At 37.8% G+C, this 17,395-nt stretch overlaps 1 protein-coding gene across 4 annotated transcripts in view; it reads right to left on the reverse strand.

Moving 5' to 3' along the window:
- Positions 1-17,395, reverse strand: part of LOC116745560 (RAD52 motif-containing protein 1-like) — a 44,778-nt gene that overhangs the window by 3,541 nt on the left and 23,842 nt on the right. For 3 of the 4 annotated variants that reach the window (XM_032616371.1, XM_032616370.1, XM_032616369.1), the window contains exons 4-8: positions 16,864-16,935; positions 16,156-16,236; positions 10,192-10,263; positions 9,573-9,647; positions 1,420-1,538 (exon numbers count right to left, since the gene is read on the reverse strand). In XM_032616371.1, coding sequence (XP_032472262.1) covers positions 1,420-1,538; positions 9,573-9,647; positions 10,192-10,263; positions 16,156-16,236; positions 16,864-16,935 — 419 coding nt within the window. Of the gene's footprint in view, positions 1-1,419; positions 1,539-9,572; positions 9,648-10,191; positions 10,264-16,155; positions 16,237-16,863; positions 16,936-17,395 lie in introns of those variants that run through there. The other variant, XM_032616372.1, reaches the window with a different exon arrangement.

Raw genomic sequence — 17,395 nt, forward strand, 5'->3', positions numbered from 1 at the left:
GTAAATGATAGGGGACAATTTAAAATTCTCATCTAAATGAGGAAATAATGGAAACTATAATTGTTCCTTTCAAAAGTAAAAGCCTTGGCATTAGTCTTCTTACCACAGGGAAGTCATCAAAGCCCCAGCAGAGAAGCTTCTGGCTGCCTATTGGATTGATGAAGAGGCGGGTGAGGAAAGTGAGACAGCACACGAGACTGCCACAGAGTGAGCCCTGTTCTGCCTTAAGCCACCTGCAAATGTTATTTTCTAATGCTGGCTTCTCAGCATTGCTTGTAAAATACTTATTTTTCTCATATTAAAATGTATAAATTCATAACCAAGTCTAACCATGTGGTAAGGAATTAAAATGTAAATAGTTGAATATTTATATACCAATAATAAGGGCCTGCAAGAAGAAGCAGGGCTGAAACTAGAATCCCTCATGGTAGCCAGTACTTCCACAAGAGGAAATGTGGGCAAAGAAGGATGAGTAGAAGGATGAAGAGGGGCTTCCCTCCCTTGTTTGCCCAGTATCATTCGTCCCTGGGAACTGGAAAACATACCATCCTCAAGGGGCATAGATCATTAAATCAAATAACAATTTATTCTGGTGCCCTCCTATCTCCTGGTTCATCAAGTACCAGTTATTTACAACATGCTCGACCTCCTGCCCATAGAGGATCATCTCCTTCTGGCCCCTCACGTACGTACGGTCATTGGGGTTGCAAGAATACTTGGATCACTGGGCCTCCCTCCACTGTGGAGCCAAGGCCTGACTTTTCTCCCAAGTTCTCAAACTCAGGTACAAATGTGTACCCTGTCTTGGTAGGGGGTTCTCCACCATTTCAAGCTGGTGGAAAATTCCCATTGGGTTGTTTTCTTTCTTTAAAAAAAGATCCCAACCCTTGGATAACTAGCAGGGAGGTGCCAGAAAGACAGGGTAAAGAAGAACGTGTGAGAGCAGCCATTGCCCAAGACGGCCCTCGTCAGGCCCTGGCCTCTCCTGACCCCACTGCGGGTCAGCTGTGTGCTGCTCTGCTCCCTCCAGCTCAGCCCAGCACCAAACCTAGCCACCTCCTGCCTCAGCCAGCACAGGCCCCAGGCTGCATGATTCTAAGTGATTCACTATATGAATAAGTTCTCATTTGCAGAGAGCACAGCATAGGAAAAGTGGCCATTAATGTTAATTCCCTTCCCCCTTCCATTCCTTTACCTTGTTCCATTATGTATGCAGATCAGTTATATTAGCTTAATAATGTAACCAAGTATCTGATTTTTAGCAAGGGGGTAGCTCTTAGACCTGAGGGATCTAGAACTCTGAATGAATGAATTAAAACAATGCAATTACACCACTAATTTTAAAATTTATCATCATTGATTAAAAATAAACATTAAAAAATTAAATTAAAAATGTATTATCCCACAATTGAGACTCACCACAAGGTGTCACGTCTGTCAGGCATTCACTGTCACAACTCAGCTTGACTGTCTTACAGGCAACCTCAATAGTATTGTTAAATTGGCAGAGGCAGCAGCCCATACGGCTAGGTAAGATCCTATAAATGGAAACATTGGTCATTAAATGTGTGATAAAAGAGTTACTTGAGTGGGTAGAAGGGGTAGTCCAAGGCCCCCACAGACCAGTGCAAAAAGGAGTTCTTGGGGCTCATGGGCTGGAGAACAGGATAGGGGCCGGTTGGCCAATTGCTGCTCTTGACTGTTGTAAATAAATACAGAGAAGGAGAGAGGTGCCCTACAGAAGGATTAGGATGGCAGTAGGTATGGTAATAGGGATCAGAATTGGGTGACATTGATCTGTAATTTGATTCAGAAATATCTCCTTCCAACCCAAAAGCCTTTGGGTTGAGAGTACACAGGAAGAAGGCAGACTTCTAAGAAGAGTCTGAATAAGACCTCACCTTCTGGAGTCCCTTTCTCAGTTCCTATTTGTCAGTAGTAAGATATTAGAAGTTATTTTAGTAATAAAAAAGCATCATTTGGTTAAACAATAACAGAGATCGCATTGGCCAAATCTAGACAAATGGAACATTCCAAAGAATAACATGATCATTATAATAAGGTATAACATAGTTAATTAAAAAAAAAAAGCACATGAGTTCATAATGATACTCAAAATGAAAAGTGGGGAGCTCTTCTCTATAGAATCATGTCAGCTAATAAATGCAAAAGGAATGATAGATCAGGAAGTGTCATTTTACAACTATCAATGTAATAATCGATTCGGACAAGGATCATCATTGATGCACAGCTGTGTGAAGAGTTGTTTGAAAGTAGGATCTCCACTGATCCCAAAGCATGGCACCTCATATGATTTATCAATTACCAAGGGGAAAAATAACTTCACAATGGAGAGATATGGAAGATACCAGCTTAATCAAGTGATCAAACTTAGCACTGGGCCACCTGCAGTGATGAAGTATGAAGACTACATCACGTATATAATATTCTTCCCCAAAATGTTTACCTTGAATCAAATGAGGAAACAGACGAATCCAGATTGTGGGACAATTTACAAGACAACTGGCTTAGACTCTTCAAAAATGCCAATGTCATAAAAGACCAAAAAAAAAAAAAAATAGTAGGGAAATATTCTAGATTAAAGGAAACAAAGATATGACATGCAATGCCTAATCTTTAATTGGACCCTGTATCAAAATAAAACAGACTTAAAGAATGTTATTGGCTACTGGTCAAGATGAAGTAACAAGGACCAATTTAACCTCCCACCTGAAACAATGAAAGCATCAGGCAGAACATATGAAACAACAGTTTTCAAGAAACTGGACCTCAGGCAATACAGTTCAGTGATCCCCAGGAGATGGAAAATGAATGAAGTGATACCTGTAATAGCCCTAACTTACTTCTCTGAGAGAGTTTCCAGGTCATGGTACAAGGAAGAGAAGTCCAGGCCGAGCCTGGTGTATGCCCTGACTGAGGAAATGGAGCTGAGAGTCTGGGAAAACCAAGGTAACTAGAGTTCACAAAGCAGAGTATCAGAGAGAAAAGAAGTGCACAAAGAACTCTGGGGATATGCAGAGGGATCTCTTGAGAATTCAACACAGTATTGGTCAGTACATTTGTGTGAGGAATTACTTGATGCCAGGAAAAGAACCACAAGAAAGGATTAATAATAAGGATAACTGGATATCACACAGGGCTGTAGGAATAGTACCTCTTCCTACAAGTCAGACTGGAAGACCTCATGATACTCAGAAAGGACTTGTCTCAGTAGTTGCAAATAATGAGCTCCAGACTAAAGGCTACGTGGACTCCCACCCAGCGAATCTTAACAGCTAGACGTAAAAGAATAAAACTGTTTTGAGTAACTGAATTTCACCCAAAACAAAGCCCAAGCATTTTACAGGAATATAAATATATATAGCACACAATAAACTAAACTCACAACATCTGTTATCATATGAAAAATTGCCAAGCATGCAAAGAAGTAGGAAAATATGACCCATACTGAGGAGAAAAGGCAACCAATCAAAACTAACCCATGGGGCTTCCCTGGTGGCGCAGTGGTTGAGAGTCCGCCTGCCGATGCGGGGGACACGGGTTCGTGCCCCGATCCGGGAAGATCCCACATGCCGCGGAGTGGCTGGCCCGTGAGCCATGGCTGCTGAGCCTGCGCGTCCGGAGCCTGTGCTCCGCAAACAGTGAGAGGCCCGCATAGCGCAAAAAAAAAAAAAAAAAAAAAAAAAAAAACTAACCCATGGTCTATACAGATGTTAGAATTGGCAGAAAAGAATATTTAAAAAGTTATTATACATGAAGAAAAGTTATTATAACTATTTCATATGTTAAAAAACCCGGACTAGGGCTTCCCTGGTGGTGCAGGGGTTGAGAGTCCGCCTGCCGATGCACAGGACACAGGTTCGTGCCCCAGTCCGGGAAGATCCCACGTGCCGCGGAGCGGTTTGGCCCATGCGACATGGCCACGGTGCCTGCGCGTCCAGAGCCTGTGCTCCGCAATGGGAGAGGCCACAACAGAGAAGCCCGTGTACCGCAAAAAAAAAAAACAACCCAGACTAAATACTGAAAATCTTAAGTACAGGCATGGAAAATGCAAAACAGACCCAAATTGAGCTTCTAGAGATTAAAAACAATGTCTAAATGAAAAAGACATTGAACGAGGTTAATGGCAGAAGAGACACCGCAGAAGAAAGGGTCAGTGAACATTAAACCATAGTAATAGAAACTATCCAAAATTAAACAAAAAGAGTAACAAAACAAAACAACAACAAAAATGAATAGAGCATCAGCGAGTTGTGCAACAACTTCAAGTGGTCTAATACATGTGTACTTAGAGTCCATGAAGGAGAGGAGAAATACAATGAAGAAATAATTGCCAAAATTTGTCCAAATTGGTAAACACTATAAACCCACAAAGTCAAGAAGATCAATGAACTTTAAGCATAAGAAACATGGACAAAACGACACCAAGGCACAAAAAGTAATCAAATTGCTCAAAACCAGCAATAAAGAGAAAAATTTTAAAGCAGCTAGAGGAAAAAACTATACACTACATACAGAGGAACAAAGATAACAATGACAGCAGAATTCTTGTTGGAAACAATGTAAACGAGAACTCAGTGGAATAACATCTTTAAAGTAGTGAATTGAATTCTATCAACCTAGAATTCTGTACCCACATCTGTCAAAACAAAAGCAAAATAAGGACTATCTCAGACATACAAAAGCTGAAAGAATTCATTACTAGTAGACTTTCCCTATAAGAAATGTTAAAAGAAGTATTTTTAAGTAGAAGGAAAATGACACCAGATTGGAATAATCTACAAAAAAGATTAAAAATACTGGAATTGGGAGTCCCCTGGTGGTTCATTGGTTAAAAATCTGCTTGTCAATGCAGGTGACACGGGTTCCATCCCTGGTCCAGGATGATCCCACATGCTGTGGAGCAACTAAGCCCATATGCCACAACTACTGAGCCTGCACTCTAGAGCCTGTGTGCCACAACTACTGAAGCCCATGCACCTAGAGCCTGTGCTCTGCAATAAAAGAAGCCATCCAATGAGTAGCCGGTGCATCGCAACGAAGAGTAGCCTCTGCTAGCCACAACTGGAGAAACCCCAGGCAAAGCAGCAAAGACACAACGCAGCAAAAAAATACATTAAAAAAAAATACTTAAGTGCTTCCCTGGTGGCAGAGTGGTTGAGAATCTGCCTGCTAATGAAGGGGACACAGGTTCGAGCCCTGGTCTGGGAGGATCCCACATGCCACGGAGCAAGTAGGCCCGTGAGCCACAACTACTGAGTCTGCGATCTAGAGCCCGTGAGCCACAATTACTGAGACCATATGCCGCAACTAGTGAAACCCGTGACCATAGAGCCTGTGCTCTGCAACAAGAGAAGCCACCGCAATGAGAAGCCTGCATACTGCAACGAAGAGTAGGCCTGGCTCGCCACAACTAGAGAAAGCCTGTGTGCAACAATGAAGACCCAATGCGGCCAAAAATAAATAAACAAATTAAGAAAAGAAAAGAAGGGAAAAATCACATAGTCATTGCAATAGGTGCAGGAAAAGAATGAAAGAATCTAACATCCATTCCTGATTAAAGAAAAATACAGCCCTCAGTAGACTAGGAATGGAAGGAGACTTCCTCAACTTGATAAATGACTTCTACAAAATACCTAACATCATATTTAATGGTGAAGGACAAAGTACTTTTTCTCCAGGATCAGGACAAAGGCAATGATGTCTGTTCTCATTACTTCTATTTGACATTGCACTGAAGGTTCTAGCCAGTGCCATGGGGCAACAAAAAGAAAAGAGATATTCAGAATGGAAAGGAAGAAGTAAATCTATCTTTATTTGGAGATAACATGATTATGTAGAAAACCTGATAGAATCCACAAAAATACTACTGGAACTAAAAAATGAGTTTATCAAGTTTGCAGGGTACACGATCAACATACAAAAAGATTAATTTATCTCAACAAACAATCAGAGATCAAAGTTTTAAAATACTACTTATAATAGGATCAAACAGATAAAATACTTAGAATAAATCTGACAAAAGATGTAAAAGACTTACACACTGAAAACTGTAAAATATTGCTGGGGGAAATTAAGAAGACCTAAATAAATGGAGAGATATAAAGTATTCATGGATCAGAAGATTCAATATTGTTAAGACATCAATTCTCCCCAAATTGATTTATAGATCAAAGTCCCAGTAGGCTTTTCTATAGAAATTGACAAGCTAATTCTAAAATTCATATGGAAATAAAATTTAGAATAACTAAAACAACTTTGAAAAAGAACAAAGTTGGAGAACTAACAGTAACTGATTTCAAGGCTTATGAAGCTACACTTTCAAGACATTGTGATAGTAGTGTAAAGACAGAGAAAAAGATCAAAGGAAAAGAATAGAAAGTTCAGAAGTAGAGAGATGTGGACAACTGACTTTCAGGTTCAAAGGCATTTAAGTGGAGAAACGATAGTCTTTGCAACAAATGATGCTGGAGCAATTGAATATCCAGTTGCAAACAAAAAAAAAAGAAGTTCCATCCAAAACATATACAGAAATGAACTCAAATTGGTTCAACAATCTAAATGTAAAACATAAAACTATAAAACTTCTAGAAGAAAGCACGTGAAAAATTTTACGACCATGAGTTCGGCAAGATTTCTTAGATACAACACCAAAAGCATAATCCATAAAAGAAAAATATACATAAATTAGACACCATCAAAATTAAGAATTTCTGCCCTGCATAAGACACTCCTGAGAGAATGAAAAGATGAGTCACAGAATGGGAGAAAATACTTAGCAATCTCTTATACTTAGATAAGAGATTCAAAGATATATGGATGGAAAATAAGCATATGAAAAGATGTTTGACATGATTAATCACTAGGGATGCTACAGTGAGATACAACTACACACCTATTAAACTATCTAAAATTAAAAATACTGAGCATACCAAACGTTGGCTGCAATGTGAAGAAAATGCAGCTCTCATACACCGCTGGTAGAGACGTAAAATGATCTATAGCCCTCTATGGAAAATAGGTATTCTTTAAAAACTTAAACATACACTTACCAATGATCCAACCATTCTACTTGCAGGTATTTACCCAAGAGAAATGGAATTATACATCCATACAAAGGCTTGTTCACAAATATTCATAGCAACTTTATCTGTAATAGACAAAGACTGAAACAACTCAAATGTCCATCAATGGTGAATAGATAAACGGTGGTACATCCATATAATGGAATAGTATTCAGCAATAAACAGAAATGGATTACTGATATATGCAACAATGTGGATGAAGATTAAAATCATCATGCTGAGTTAGAAGCCAGTTAGAAAAAAGTATACCCTGTATGATTCCATCTACATACAATTCTAGAAAATGCAGACAGAGAGCAGAGCAATGGCTGCGTGGCAACTGGGAAGGGCGAGGAACAATGGGAAGGAAGAATTACCAAGAGACATTAAGAAACTTTCTGAGGTGATGTACATTTTGATTTTGGTGATGTCTTCATGGTGTGTATGTATGTGTGTGTGTGAACACAGATTATTGTATGTCAATTATACCTCAAAAAGCTGTTAAAAGAAATGATATTATATGAGAGAGACAATTGGGGAAATTTGAATAGCAAATCTTTATTAAGTAATATTATTGTGTAGGAATTTAATTTCTTAAATACTGTGTGTTAACAGTATTGTCGTTACATAAGGAAATACTTTTTAATACGCAGAGAGGAGGGCATCTAGCTGACAAGACAGGGATCGCAATTGTGGCAGATGCTGTGGGAGGCTGAGGAAGATGAGGCTAGAGCAGTGACCAATGTGTGACGGCATGGTGAAGACAGTCATTGGTCAGCTGACCTGACAAAGACGGTTGGAACAGACTGCTAAATGCAGGGCCCTTTCCGCATACTAATCTCATGCAATCCCCTCAACTAGCCTTGGCATAACAAGGTTTCTATTAGCTTTCCATATTGTAAGGGGGATGGCACAATTTAAGGTGCAGTAAGTTGTGTAATAAACTGTCACAATAGGGTCCTACAGAAATAGTTTTTTAAACTGCAAAAAAAAATGAAACTTGACCCTTCCCTCACAACATATATGAAAATTAACACAAAATGAATCATAGACCTAAATGTAACTACACAACTTCTGGAAGAAAACAGAGGAGAAAATCTTCGTGATTTTGGGTTAGACAATGGGATCTCAGACAAAGATTTCTTAGATAAGACACAAAAAAGCACAAACCATCTAAGAAAAATTGCTAAGGGACTTCCCTGGTGGTTAAGACTCCGAGTTCTCAATGCAGGGGGCCCGGGTTCAATCCCTGGCCAGGGAACTAGATCCCACATGCATGCCGCAACCAAGAGTTCGTATACCACGACTAAGAAGACCATGAGCCACAACTAATGAGCCCATCTGCCGCAACTAAGACCCAGCACAACCAAATAAATTAAATAAATATGAAAAAAAATTAAAATTGCTAAATTAAGAGTTCATCAAAAATTTAACACTTCTAGTCTTCAGAGACACTTTAATATAATGAAGATAAGTCACAATCTGGGAGAAGATATTTACTAAACACGTATTTGAGAGAAAGGACTTTTTCCATTGCTTTTTATATAAAGCACTCCTAAATCTCAATATCCAATTAAAAATGGATTTGAACAGACACTTCATTTAAAAATATATTTGCACATGAATAGACACTCAACATCATCAGCTATTACAGAAATGGAAAATGTGGCAAAAACCACGAGATGCAACTACACACCTACTAGAAAAGCTAAACTTTTTTTTTTTTAATATAAGAATCAGGTGAAGATATGGAGCAACCGCAACTCTCATAGACTGCCCGTGGGGAAGCAAACTGGCACAGGCACTTTAGAAAACAGTTGAGCAGTTTCTTAAAAAGTTAAATATGCACTTAGCATATGATGAAGCAATCCCACCCTTAGGGATTTTACCCCAAAGAAATGAAAACATATGCTCGCACAAAACATATGTTCAGACACACATGTGACTGTTTTCAGAGGCTTTGTTCATAATAGCCAAAAAGCGAGAAAAAACTCAATGTTCATCAAACGATGAATGCGTAAACAAACTGTGTATCCAGTCAACTAGAATACTGCTCAGCAATAAAAAGGAATGAACTACTGACAGGTGCAACAAAACAGATGAATCTCCAAAGAGACTGGCTAAGTGAAAGAAGCCAAAAACAAAAAGCTACATACCACATGATTTCATTTATAAAATATTCTGGAAAAGGCAACATTATACGGACAAAAATCAGATTGGTGGTTGCCAGGGGCTGATAGAGAGAGGAGGATGGATTGACTGCAGAGCGACATGAGCGGTCTTTTGGGAGTGCAGAAGTTTTCTTTACCTCAAATGTGGTGGTGGCGACAGAACTATACGTTTGTCAAAACACGTCACACTGTATATTTAAAAATAGTGAATTTTGTTAAATGAAAATTATACATAAATAAACCTGACTTAAGAAAATAATAAAACAAACCTAAAAAAACAATGGAGTGAAAATAAATGTAAGAAAAAACAACTTACAGTTTTTCCAATTCAAGGGTCATCATGAGGATGCTTTCAATTGTTGTAAGTGACACTTGTGTTGTTCCCATGTCTCTGAAGGAGAAGCCCAAACATGCGTGACAGAAAACCCAAAGACAAAAGTTCTAAACTTAAAAAGACACTGAATATGTGATTACTTCAATGCTGCCTTCTTACTTGCCATAGATGATAATCCAAAACAGCTCTTATTGAAGAAATTTAAATTTGCATCATCAAATTAATGACCTTGGTGCTGAACAGTACAATCATTTTCTATTATCCTAACTTCTCATTTTCAATTGCATCTACCTCTTTTGATCACTCTTTAAAAAAAAATAATGTACCCCTTATTCCTTTTTTCTTTCTGGGATAAATAATATTCCTACATGCATCTACATGTTCCATATCTGTATGTGTTCTTCAACACTGTTTTCATACTCTGCTGGCTGTCTTATCCATATATATCTTTTCTTAATCCTTTTCTTTGCCAATAACTCTTATTTTCAATAACCCAGTTAAAATCTAAATTATGACTTTTTAGCTAAAGTACTCAATCTTTGACGAAAGTAAAAAGGGGCAGAAATTATCTCATGAGCCATGAACCTGTTGCAATACTTACAAATATTTTAATGCTGGCAATTTAAAAAGATGAGAATCTTCAACTGTTGTCAAAGGATTACGATTGAGAATTCTGAAAAATGGAATGGAATTAAAATTATCTGCATTTTTAATTACTTCCATGAAAGCTTACACTCATTTTTTTTGGTATGGAACTTGAAGGTTAAAAAAAAAATCATTTTCTTTCTTTACCTATAAATCACCCGTAGAATCTGTAAAACACTCTTTCACTGGGAACTACCCAGGTCTCTAGATGATAAAGTGGAGAAGTGAAAGAAACAAACAAACAATAAAATAGAAAAAAAGTGGGTAGCAAAGAAAAAATATGCCAAAGAACTTTTTAGGTTAAAAACCCTCAAAGTGACTATGCTGGTAGGAAGCCCTTGCTCTGTAAAAAAGTACTATTTCTAGTGTCCTCCATAATTCAAGGTGTTTTTCTTTCATCTCCACAAATTTGTTAAAATTTCATGATTTAAACTACCCAGCTAAAGACAAAAATAGGGCTAATTCCTTGATTCTGGAGCCAAAGAAGGGATAAATCCAAGAGGAACTGGTGAAAGCCATACTCCCATCACATAGTCCCATGCGTATTCTTGTATTATAGCCTTTGTTACTGTGTATGTAATCAACTGTTTACTTGTCACTCTCCTAGATTGTCAGCAACTTGAGAGCAGAGGCCACACTTTATTGTCATTATTATTCCCGTGACTGACATAGTGCCTAATATTTACTAGGTATTTAATAAATGTTTGCTGAATAAATAACATTTTGTTTATATATCAATAAAATAAACAAATTAATTTTGGGGAACAAAATTTTATTCCAAAATCCTGGAATAGATTTTCTTCTTAGTTTTTTCTTTCTTTCTTTCTTTTTTTCTTAGTTCTTTAAAACAAATAAGGGGGAAAAAAAACCCAAAAGAAACAGGAAGAAAGAAAAGAATATCTGACTTTAGGTTAACTCTACTCAAGAATTATTAGCATATTTTTGCAGAATATTATAAAGATAATTATCAAAACTAATATCTTTTAGGTTGCCAGGCATCTGTGATCAGCATTTAACATTTAATCCTCACAGTAACCTTATGTGATATATATATTACACCATTGTACAAATGAGGAAACTGAGGCACAGAGAAGTTACATAACTTGTTGTAAGTCATCAAGCTAGTAAGAAGCCGAGCTAGAATTTGAACTTAGTTCTGACTCTAAAGCCTGTGTTTAACCTGAATGAAAAGAAAAGGAGTGGGGTGTGTTTAAAACATCTGTTACTTTAACCTTAATTTGCAGAGCACTAAATATAGACATACCTTTTCAAACTTCATTTACCCATCTGGGAAAGCCTCTATGAGAATTATATTTTCTCTTTTTATTTATTTATTTATTTCTCTTTTTATTTATTTTTTCCTTAATCATCTCTCACGATAAATATTTAATTAGCATATGGACATTGAGACTTTATAGATTTTTTTAAAATTGCAGGAAAATCAGTAAAAATGATGGAGGAAGGACATCTGAAAATTCGTCCCTCCATAGAAGCAAAAATAACAATAACAAAAACAACAAAACTGGCAAAAATGGTCAGAATCAACTTCTGAACTCTGGAAATTTAACCAACATACTGGCAGCAAATTGGGGAGCAATTTATTCAAGGAAAACAAATTAATTTCTGTAAGAAAAATGAGATCTGTGTTGCTTTAACTTGTCCTTGAACTTTGCTCTCCATGCCAGCGGTAGCCTTGCAAAACAGCCCACATCCCTGGTACCAGAAGGAGCAGCATGGACTGGGAGGTCCTTCAAAGCCTCATTCCCAAAGAACTGTCATTGTTTTACATGTCTGGTGGTCCCCTGGGAGACCTCACTTGAAAGGCTTGCCATTGAGCTGACTCAGAGCTGTCTAGTGAGAAAAGACTCTACTCAGCTGGCATTTCTGGAAAACATTTTCAAGCAAATATTTTAACATGGCGGTTGCATGAGGCAATGGATAACAGTTGGGGGCAAAAAACAGCCCAACCGAAAAGCTTAAAAAGAAAAGCTGAGGAATGAGATGTCCACAGAGACTTTGAAATGTTCCAATGTATTCCTGGGAAACTGGAAGTCCACAAGACATATTCCTGGGAATCTAGGAAAATAACCGTTAGCATTAATAAATGAGTTCAGCAAGGTTGTAGGATATAAGATCAATATTATTTCTACACACCAGCAATGAGTAATCCAAAAATGAAATTAAGAAAACAATTCCACGTGTAACAGCATCATAACAAATATAACACTTATGGAAAAATTTAACCAAGTAAGGGCAAGATTCACAGTGAAAAGTACAAAACTGTTGAAAGAAATTGAAGAAGATCTAAATATAAAGACATGCTGGATTCATGGACTGGAAGATAATCTTATTAAAATTTCACTACTTCCCAAATCGACCTATGGTCCCATTGCAATTCCTGTGAAAATCCCAGCTGACTTCTTTCCAGAAATTGCCAAGCTAATTCTAAAATTCATATAGCAATTTAAGGAAACAGAATAAACCAAAACAGTGTCGGTAAAGTACAAAGTGGGAGGACTCACACATCCTGGTTTCAAAACTCAGTTCAAAGCTACTGCAGTCACAGTGTGGTACTGGAATAAGAAGACATGTAAATCAATGGAACAGAACTGACAGTATAGAAATAAACCGTCTGATTTATGGTCTACTGATTTTCAACAAGGGTGCCAAAACAATTCAATGTGGAAAGAACAGTCTTTTCAAATGATGCTGGGACAACTGTACATCCACACACAAAATAATGAAGCTGGACTCCTACACTTCACACCGTATATGAAAATTAACTCCAAATGGATCAAATATCCAAATGTAAGAGCTAAGGCTATAAAACTCCTAGAAGAAAACACAGGAGTAAATCTTTATGACCTCGCATTAGACAACAGTTTCTTAGATATGACACCAGAAGCACAAACAACCAAAGGAAAAATGGATGAGTTGGATTTCATAAAAATTAAAAAGGTTGTGCTTCCAAGGACACTATCAAGAAAGTGAGAAAACATATAGCATGGGAGAAAATACTACAGGTGGGAAGAATAAGATGCAGTTGGGAGAAGAAAAGTATAGTAGTTGCTAGGTGTGACGATCTCAAAATTCTGAACTATTACAAATAAAACAGCCACCCTGAATCACCCCACAGGGCAGACCCAAGTTATTTTTGTTTTTAGCGTTTATGCCTTTGTAAATCTGAGAAGCAGCCAGGATTCTAGTACATAGCAAAAAGTGATGACAGCACCCTGAAGTGTGTAAGCTTTTGTGTGTATATAGCTATCTAGAGGAAACAGTGCTAGCTGAATGGGGAAGCATTAGGGCGGCTCTGTGACCGCAGCTCAATTTGCCTTCATAGTGTGGCCTCACCTCCCTCACTGATATTCTCAACAATGGGGTAAATAATTCAATAGGGATAAGGCTTTGATTTTCCTCTTATTCTCTTGTAGTGCTTATGTTCTTGGTACAATATTGATGTACCACAGACAAGCCAGCTCCTAAAATCATGGAGCTTGTATTGTTAGAACCATTGAAGTGACTAAAAGAATTTTTAAAAATAAGCCATCAGTCTGCACCTGCATAGGTGAATGAAGGAGAAATACTTTAAAGTCAGAAAAAAAGGTATACTTAACATTTAGGATTATCAACCACTGCTGGTTTTCCATAATATATTTCATTCCTGATTTTATCTGAAAGAGATATGATTACTACCACCATTCAAAGAGTGGTACTTTATTAATTAATAAGCTCTTGGCTCATCTTTGAGGTAGATTTCGGATTTAAAATGGACTACCACACTGCTAACTACTTCACCTTATGCTTGTCAATAACATCGAGGCTTCATTCAAGAAACCTACTGTCTTATAATTACCTGAAACCCAGTGATGAATCAAGGTTTTGTGGGGCCTGAACCTCATCTACTTTGGGAAATCATATCTAATAAAAACATGCAAAGTTATGACTACAAAAATCGCCAGGACCCCTCTCAAGACCTTGCAAGGGAGCTATGCAAGTGAGGAGCCCTGAAGCCTAAGCTTCATTGAATTCATGATAAATCCACCTCAGCTGGGGCCCTTTTCCAAACTTATTTAATGCAGGCAACTTATAAACACCCCAGTAATATGTCATTATAGGGTAGTAAAATGACCTAACTCGAGGGTGGCATCTTCCCTTGGTGGCTTCCCTTTGGAAAGAGATGCAATAAAGTTTGTATCTCATCATGGCAAATGTTTCCTGAAGCAAATTAGCTTTTTCTATTAGAAAGACTTAGCCCCAAACAAAGACTGACTATACTGGGACAGTCTGTTGAGAGTACAGTACTGATTTCTTTCCAACTCCAGATAGTTCTGATTCTTTCACTACCTTTTTCTGTCATTTAAGAGGAACACAAATTCCAAAGGAACAAGTTGGTGCCTCTTCCATCACAAATCTTTTCTAACCTACCACCCATTTTCTACTTCATCACCCCCCTTCCTCACCTTGTTACCCTGCTGCATAGATGCTAGAATGGCTCTCATCTATGTTTTCCCATCAACACCCATCTTTCTCCTTCCGGCATGAAAGCTTCTTGGGGACAAAGTCCCTGCCCGACGCGTGTTTGTATCCCCAGCAGCTAGTACAGTGCTGGCACACGGTGGGCATGGCACTCAGGGAATGTGTTTGAATGAATTCATTAATTTTTAAACTGTGATTTATTTATTTATTTATTTATTTATTTCCACAATGTATTTTCCTGGGTTGCCTACATAACTATAGTGAAACTCAGATGCTTATAAGGAACTCTTGGTGTTATAGGATGTTTAGGAAAGGTGGTGAGTTTAAGAGGTTGTATTGACGCTCCTAAAACCTCCTGGTGAAGGGGTGTCATGAGCCTGCTCTCCCTTGTGCTGGCAAAAGAAAAACTGACCCTTGGTGCTCTCTCCCCAAGGTAGGCATCAGCAAACAAACAAGGGAAAGGAAGGAGGCCACTAAAGATAGGTATCTGCAGAAATTACTAATCCAGCTCCAGACACAGCCACAACACCTTCATTAACCAAAATGTGTGAACTGTGTGAAACTGGATTTCTGAACCACAAGACAGGTAAGAGAGTCTTTTCCAAAGCCAGGTGTAGAAGAGCTCTTTACCTTGAGTCTAAAATCGCCTTCGGGCCACTGAACGTACCCACTGTCATTTCCTTGTGTCATGAGAAATCACAGAATTTTTGAGCTGAAGGGGTGTAAAACCCACACTTCTTATTGAAGAACAGTCAGCAAAGAAAGTATATTGAATTAGGCTACAACAATGTATTTTCCTTATATTTTTCACACTACAGCTGAACACAAACAACGTCTTTTTCCATACCGAAAAGGTTCCTATTGACAACAGATAATTCACTTCAGAGATACATGCTTTTTGAAAAATAATGTTCTGGGTGGCTGGGGAGAGCCCTGTGGTGGGTGTTCAGGAATTCTTTCTGCTTTACCATTAAAAAGAGCTAATAATGGTTGGGGAAGCACCCACACCTGTTGCTCCCTGAAGAATTGGGTGCTAAACTTAGTTCTTTGCAGCTCTGTGTTGCATACATTTTAAGCAGTTAGGAACTTTGCACATGAGCAGGAATCAAAGTTAAATTCAAAAGCGGAACTTCATGGACCACTCGCATAGTGGAGAGGCATCAGTGGGATTCCATGACAATGCTAATTTGAGCGTTTTTGCTGGGTGCCTTTTATTGCCCATGCCAAAGATCAGTACTATGGAAAGCAGAGCGTTTCATATATATGAGTTAAACAAGTCTCCTGGCCTCTTTGTACCTTAGTTTCCTCATTTGAAAAAAAAAAAATGGCTCTCAAGACATACTTTCCAGAATTCAAACTGGGCTTACACCCAGGTAACCAATAACTGCATGATGTTTTTACACACAGTTTTTTACATGTATTCATCTTCTATTTCACTTACAACGTGTGTAGAAAGTGCATTCCATGCCAGGCCTGAAACGTTCCAAAGCTCAGTTCTGTGAGTGAATTGCAACCAAGATTTCTACAAGAAAAGACACAAGCCAAAGAAGAAGAAAAATACATATTCTTTCAGAACAGTTATCGTTTGGCAATAAATCTAATTTACATATGATGAAACATAACATCACTATTCCCCCCACACACTAATGAAATCTCACTGTGGAAGATATTATGATTTATACTTTCACGATTTTATATGTGGTGCATTAGAAACGAAATAGTTAATGCTCATTAAACACTTGTGTTAAGTGATCTTTATTTCTCTAGAAAGGCAGCACTATTGACATTTTGGGCTGGATAATTCTTTGCTGTGGGAGGCTCTCCTGTACACTGTTGGATGTTTAGTAGCATCTGTGGCCTCTGTCCACTAGATGCCAGGAGCATATACAGTTCTGACAAGCAAAAATGTCTCCAGACACTACCAAATGTCACCTGCGTGCAAAATCACCATGGTTGAGAAACACTGCTCTACAATGATTCACTCTGATCCGTTTAATAACTCTCACACTAAGCTTTGCTGGACACAAAAAGGATTTGCTACAAAATTTTAGTAGTAATTTTAATCACATTTCAAAATGAGTAACTAATTTTATAGAAAATTAAGCTTTATAAAAATTCCAAATATAATGAAGTTATAGTTGTAACTTACATAAACTGCAAAAAAGGTAGTGGTTCAAATGTACGTCTTTCGATAGACTGTATTTTATTGCAGGATAAATCTCTAGAAAAAGGAAAAGGAAAATATTGCCTCAATTAGCTATTAGATATCTAATTAGTAGGAATAATTAGTAGAGTTTAGCATGATAATAATAAATAAGAAGCTTTGGTATAAACTCCAAACCTTAGGAATTATTATTTGAACCTTCCAGAGCCCCTAACCCTGCCTTCACCTCTCTTAAGAGTCTCACCTTCAGGGTCTTCATAAATTAAATATACAACTATAGATCTTGATAGATTTTGGAGGTAATCTTTCCTGAGAGCAGAAGCATTGATTAGATTCCACCTTTTGTGGTCACATCAAATTCCAGATTACGAGCTCAAAGTTTTTATCTCTATATATCATTATAATTTCTAATATTCAAAGGAATATTCTTATATTTACACACTTCCCAGTATAGTTCTATTTTTCTAGGCCAATTCATTACCAGAAGAAATAAAAGATACCCTTTCACACAACTTGA

The sequence above is a fragment of the Phocoena sinus genome, chromosome 20 (genome assembly GCF_008692025.1).
Source record: "Phocoena sinus isolate mPhoSin1 chromosome 20, mPhoSin1.pri, whole genome shotgun sequence".
Taxonomy (NCBI): domain Eukaryota; kingdom Metazoa; phylum Chordata; class Mammalia; order Artiodactyla; family Phocoenidae; genus Phocoena; species Phocoena sinus.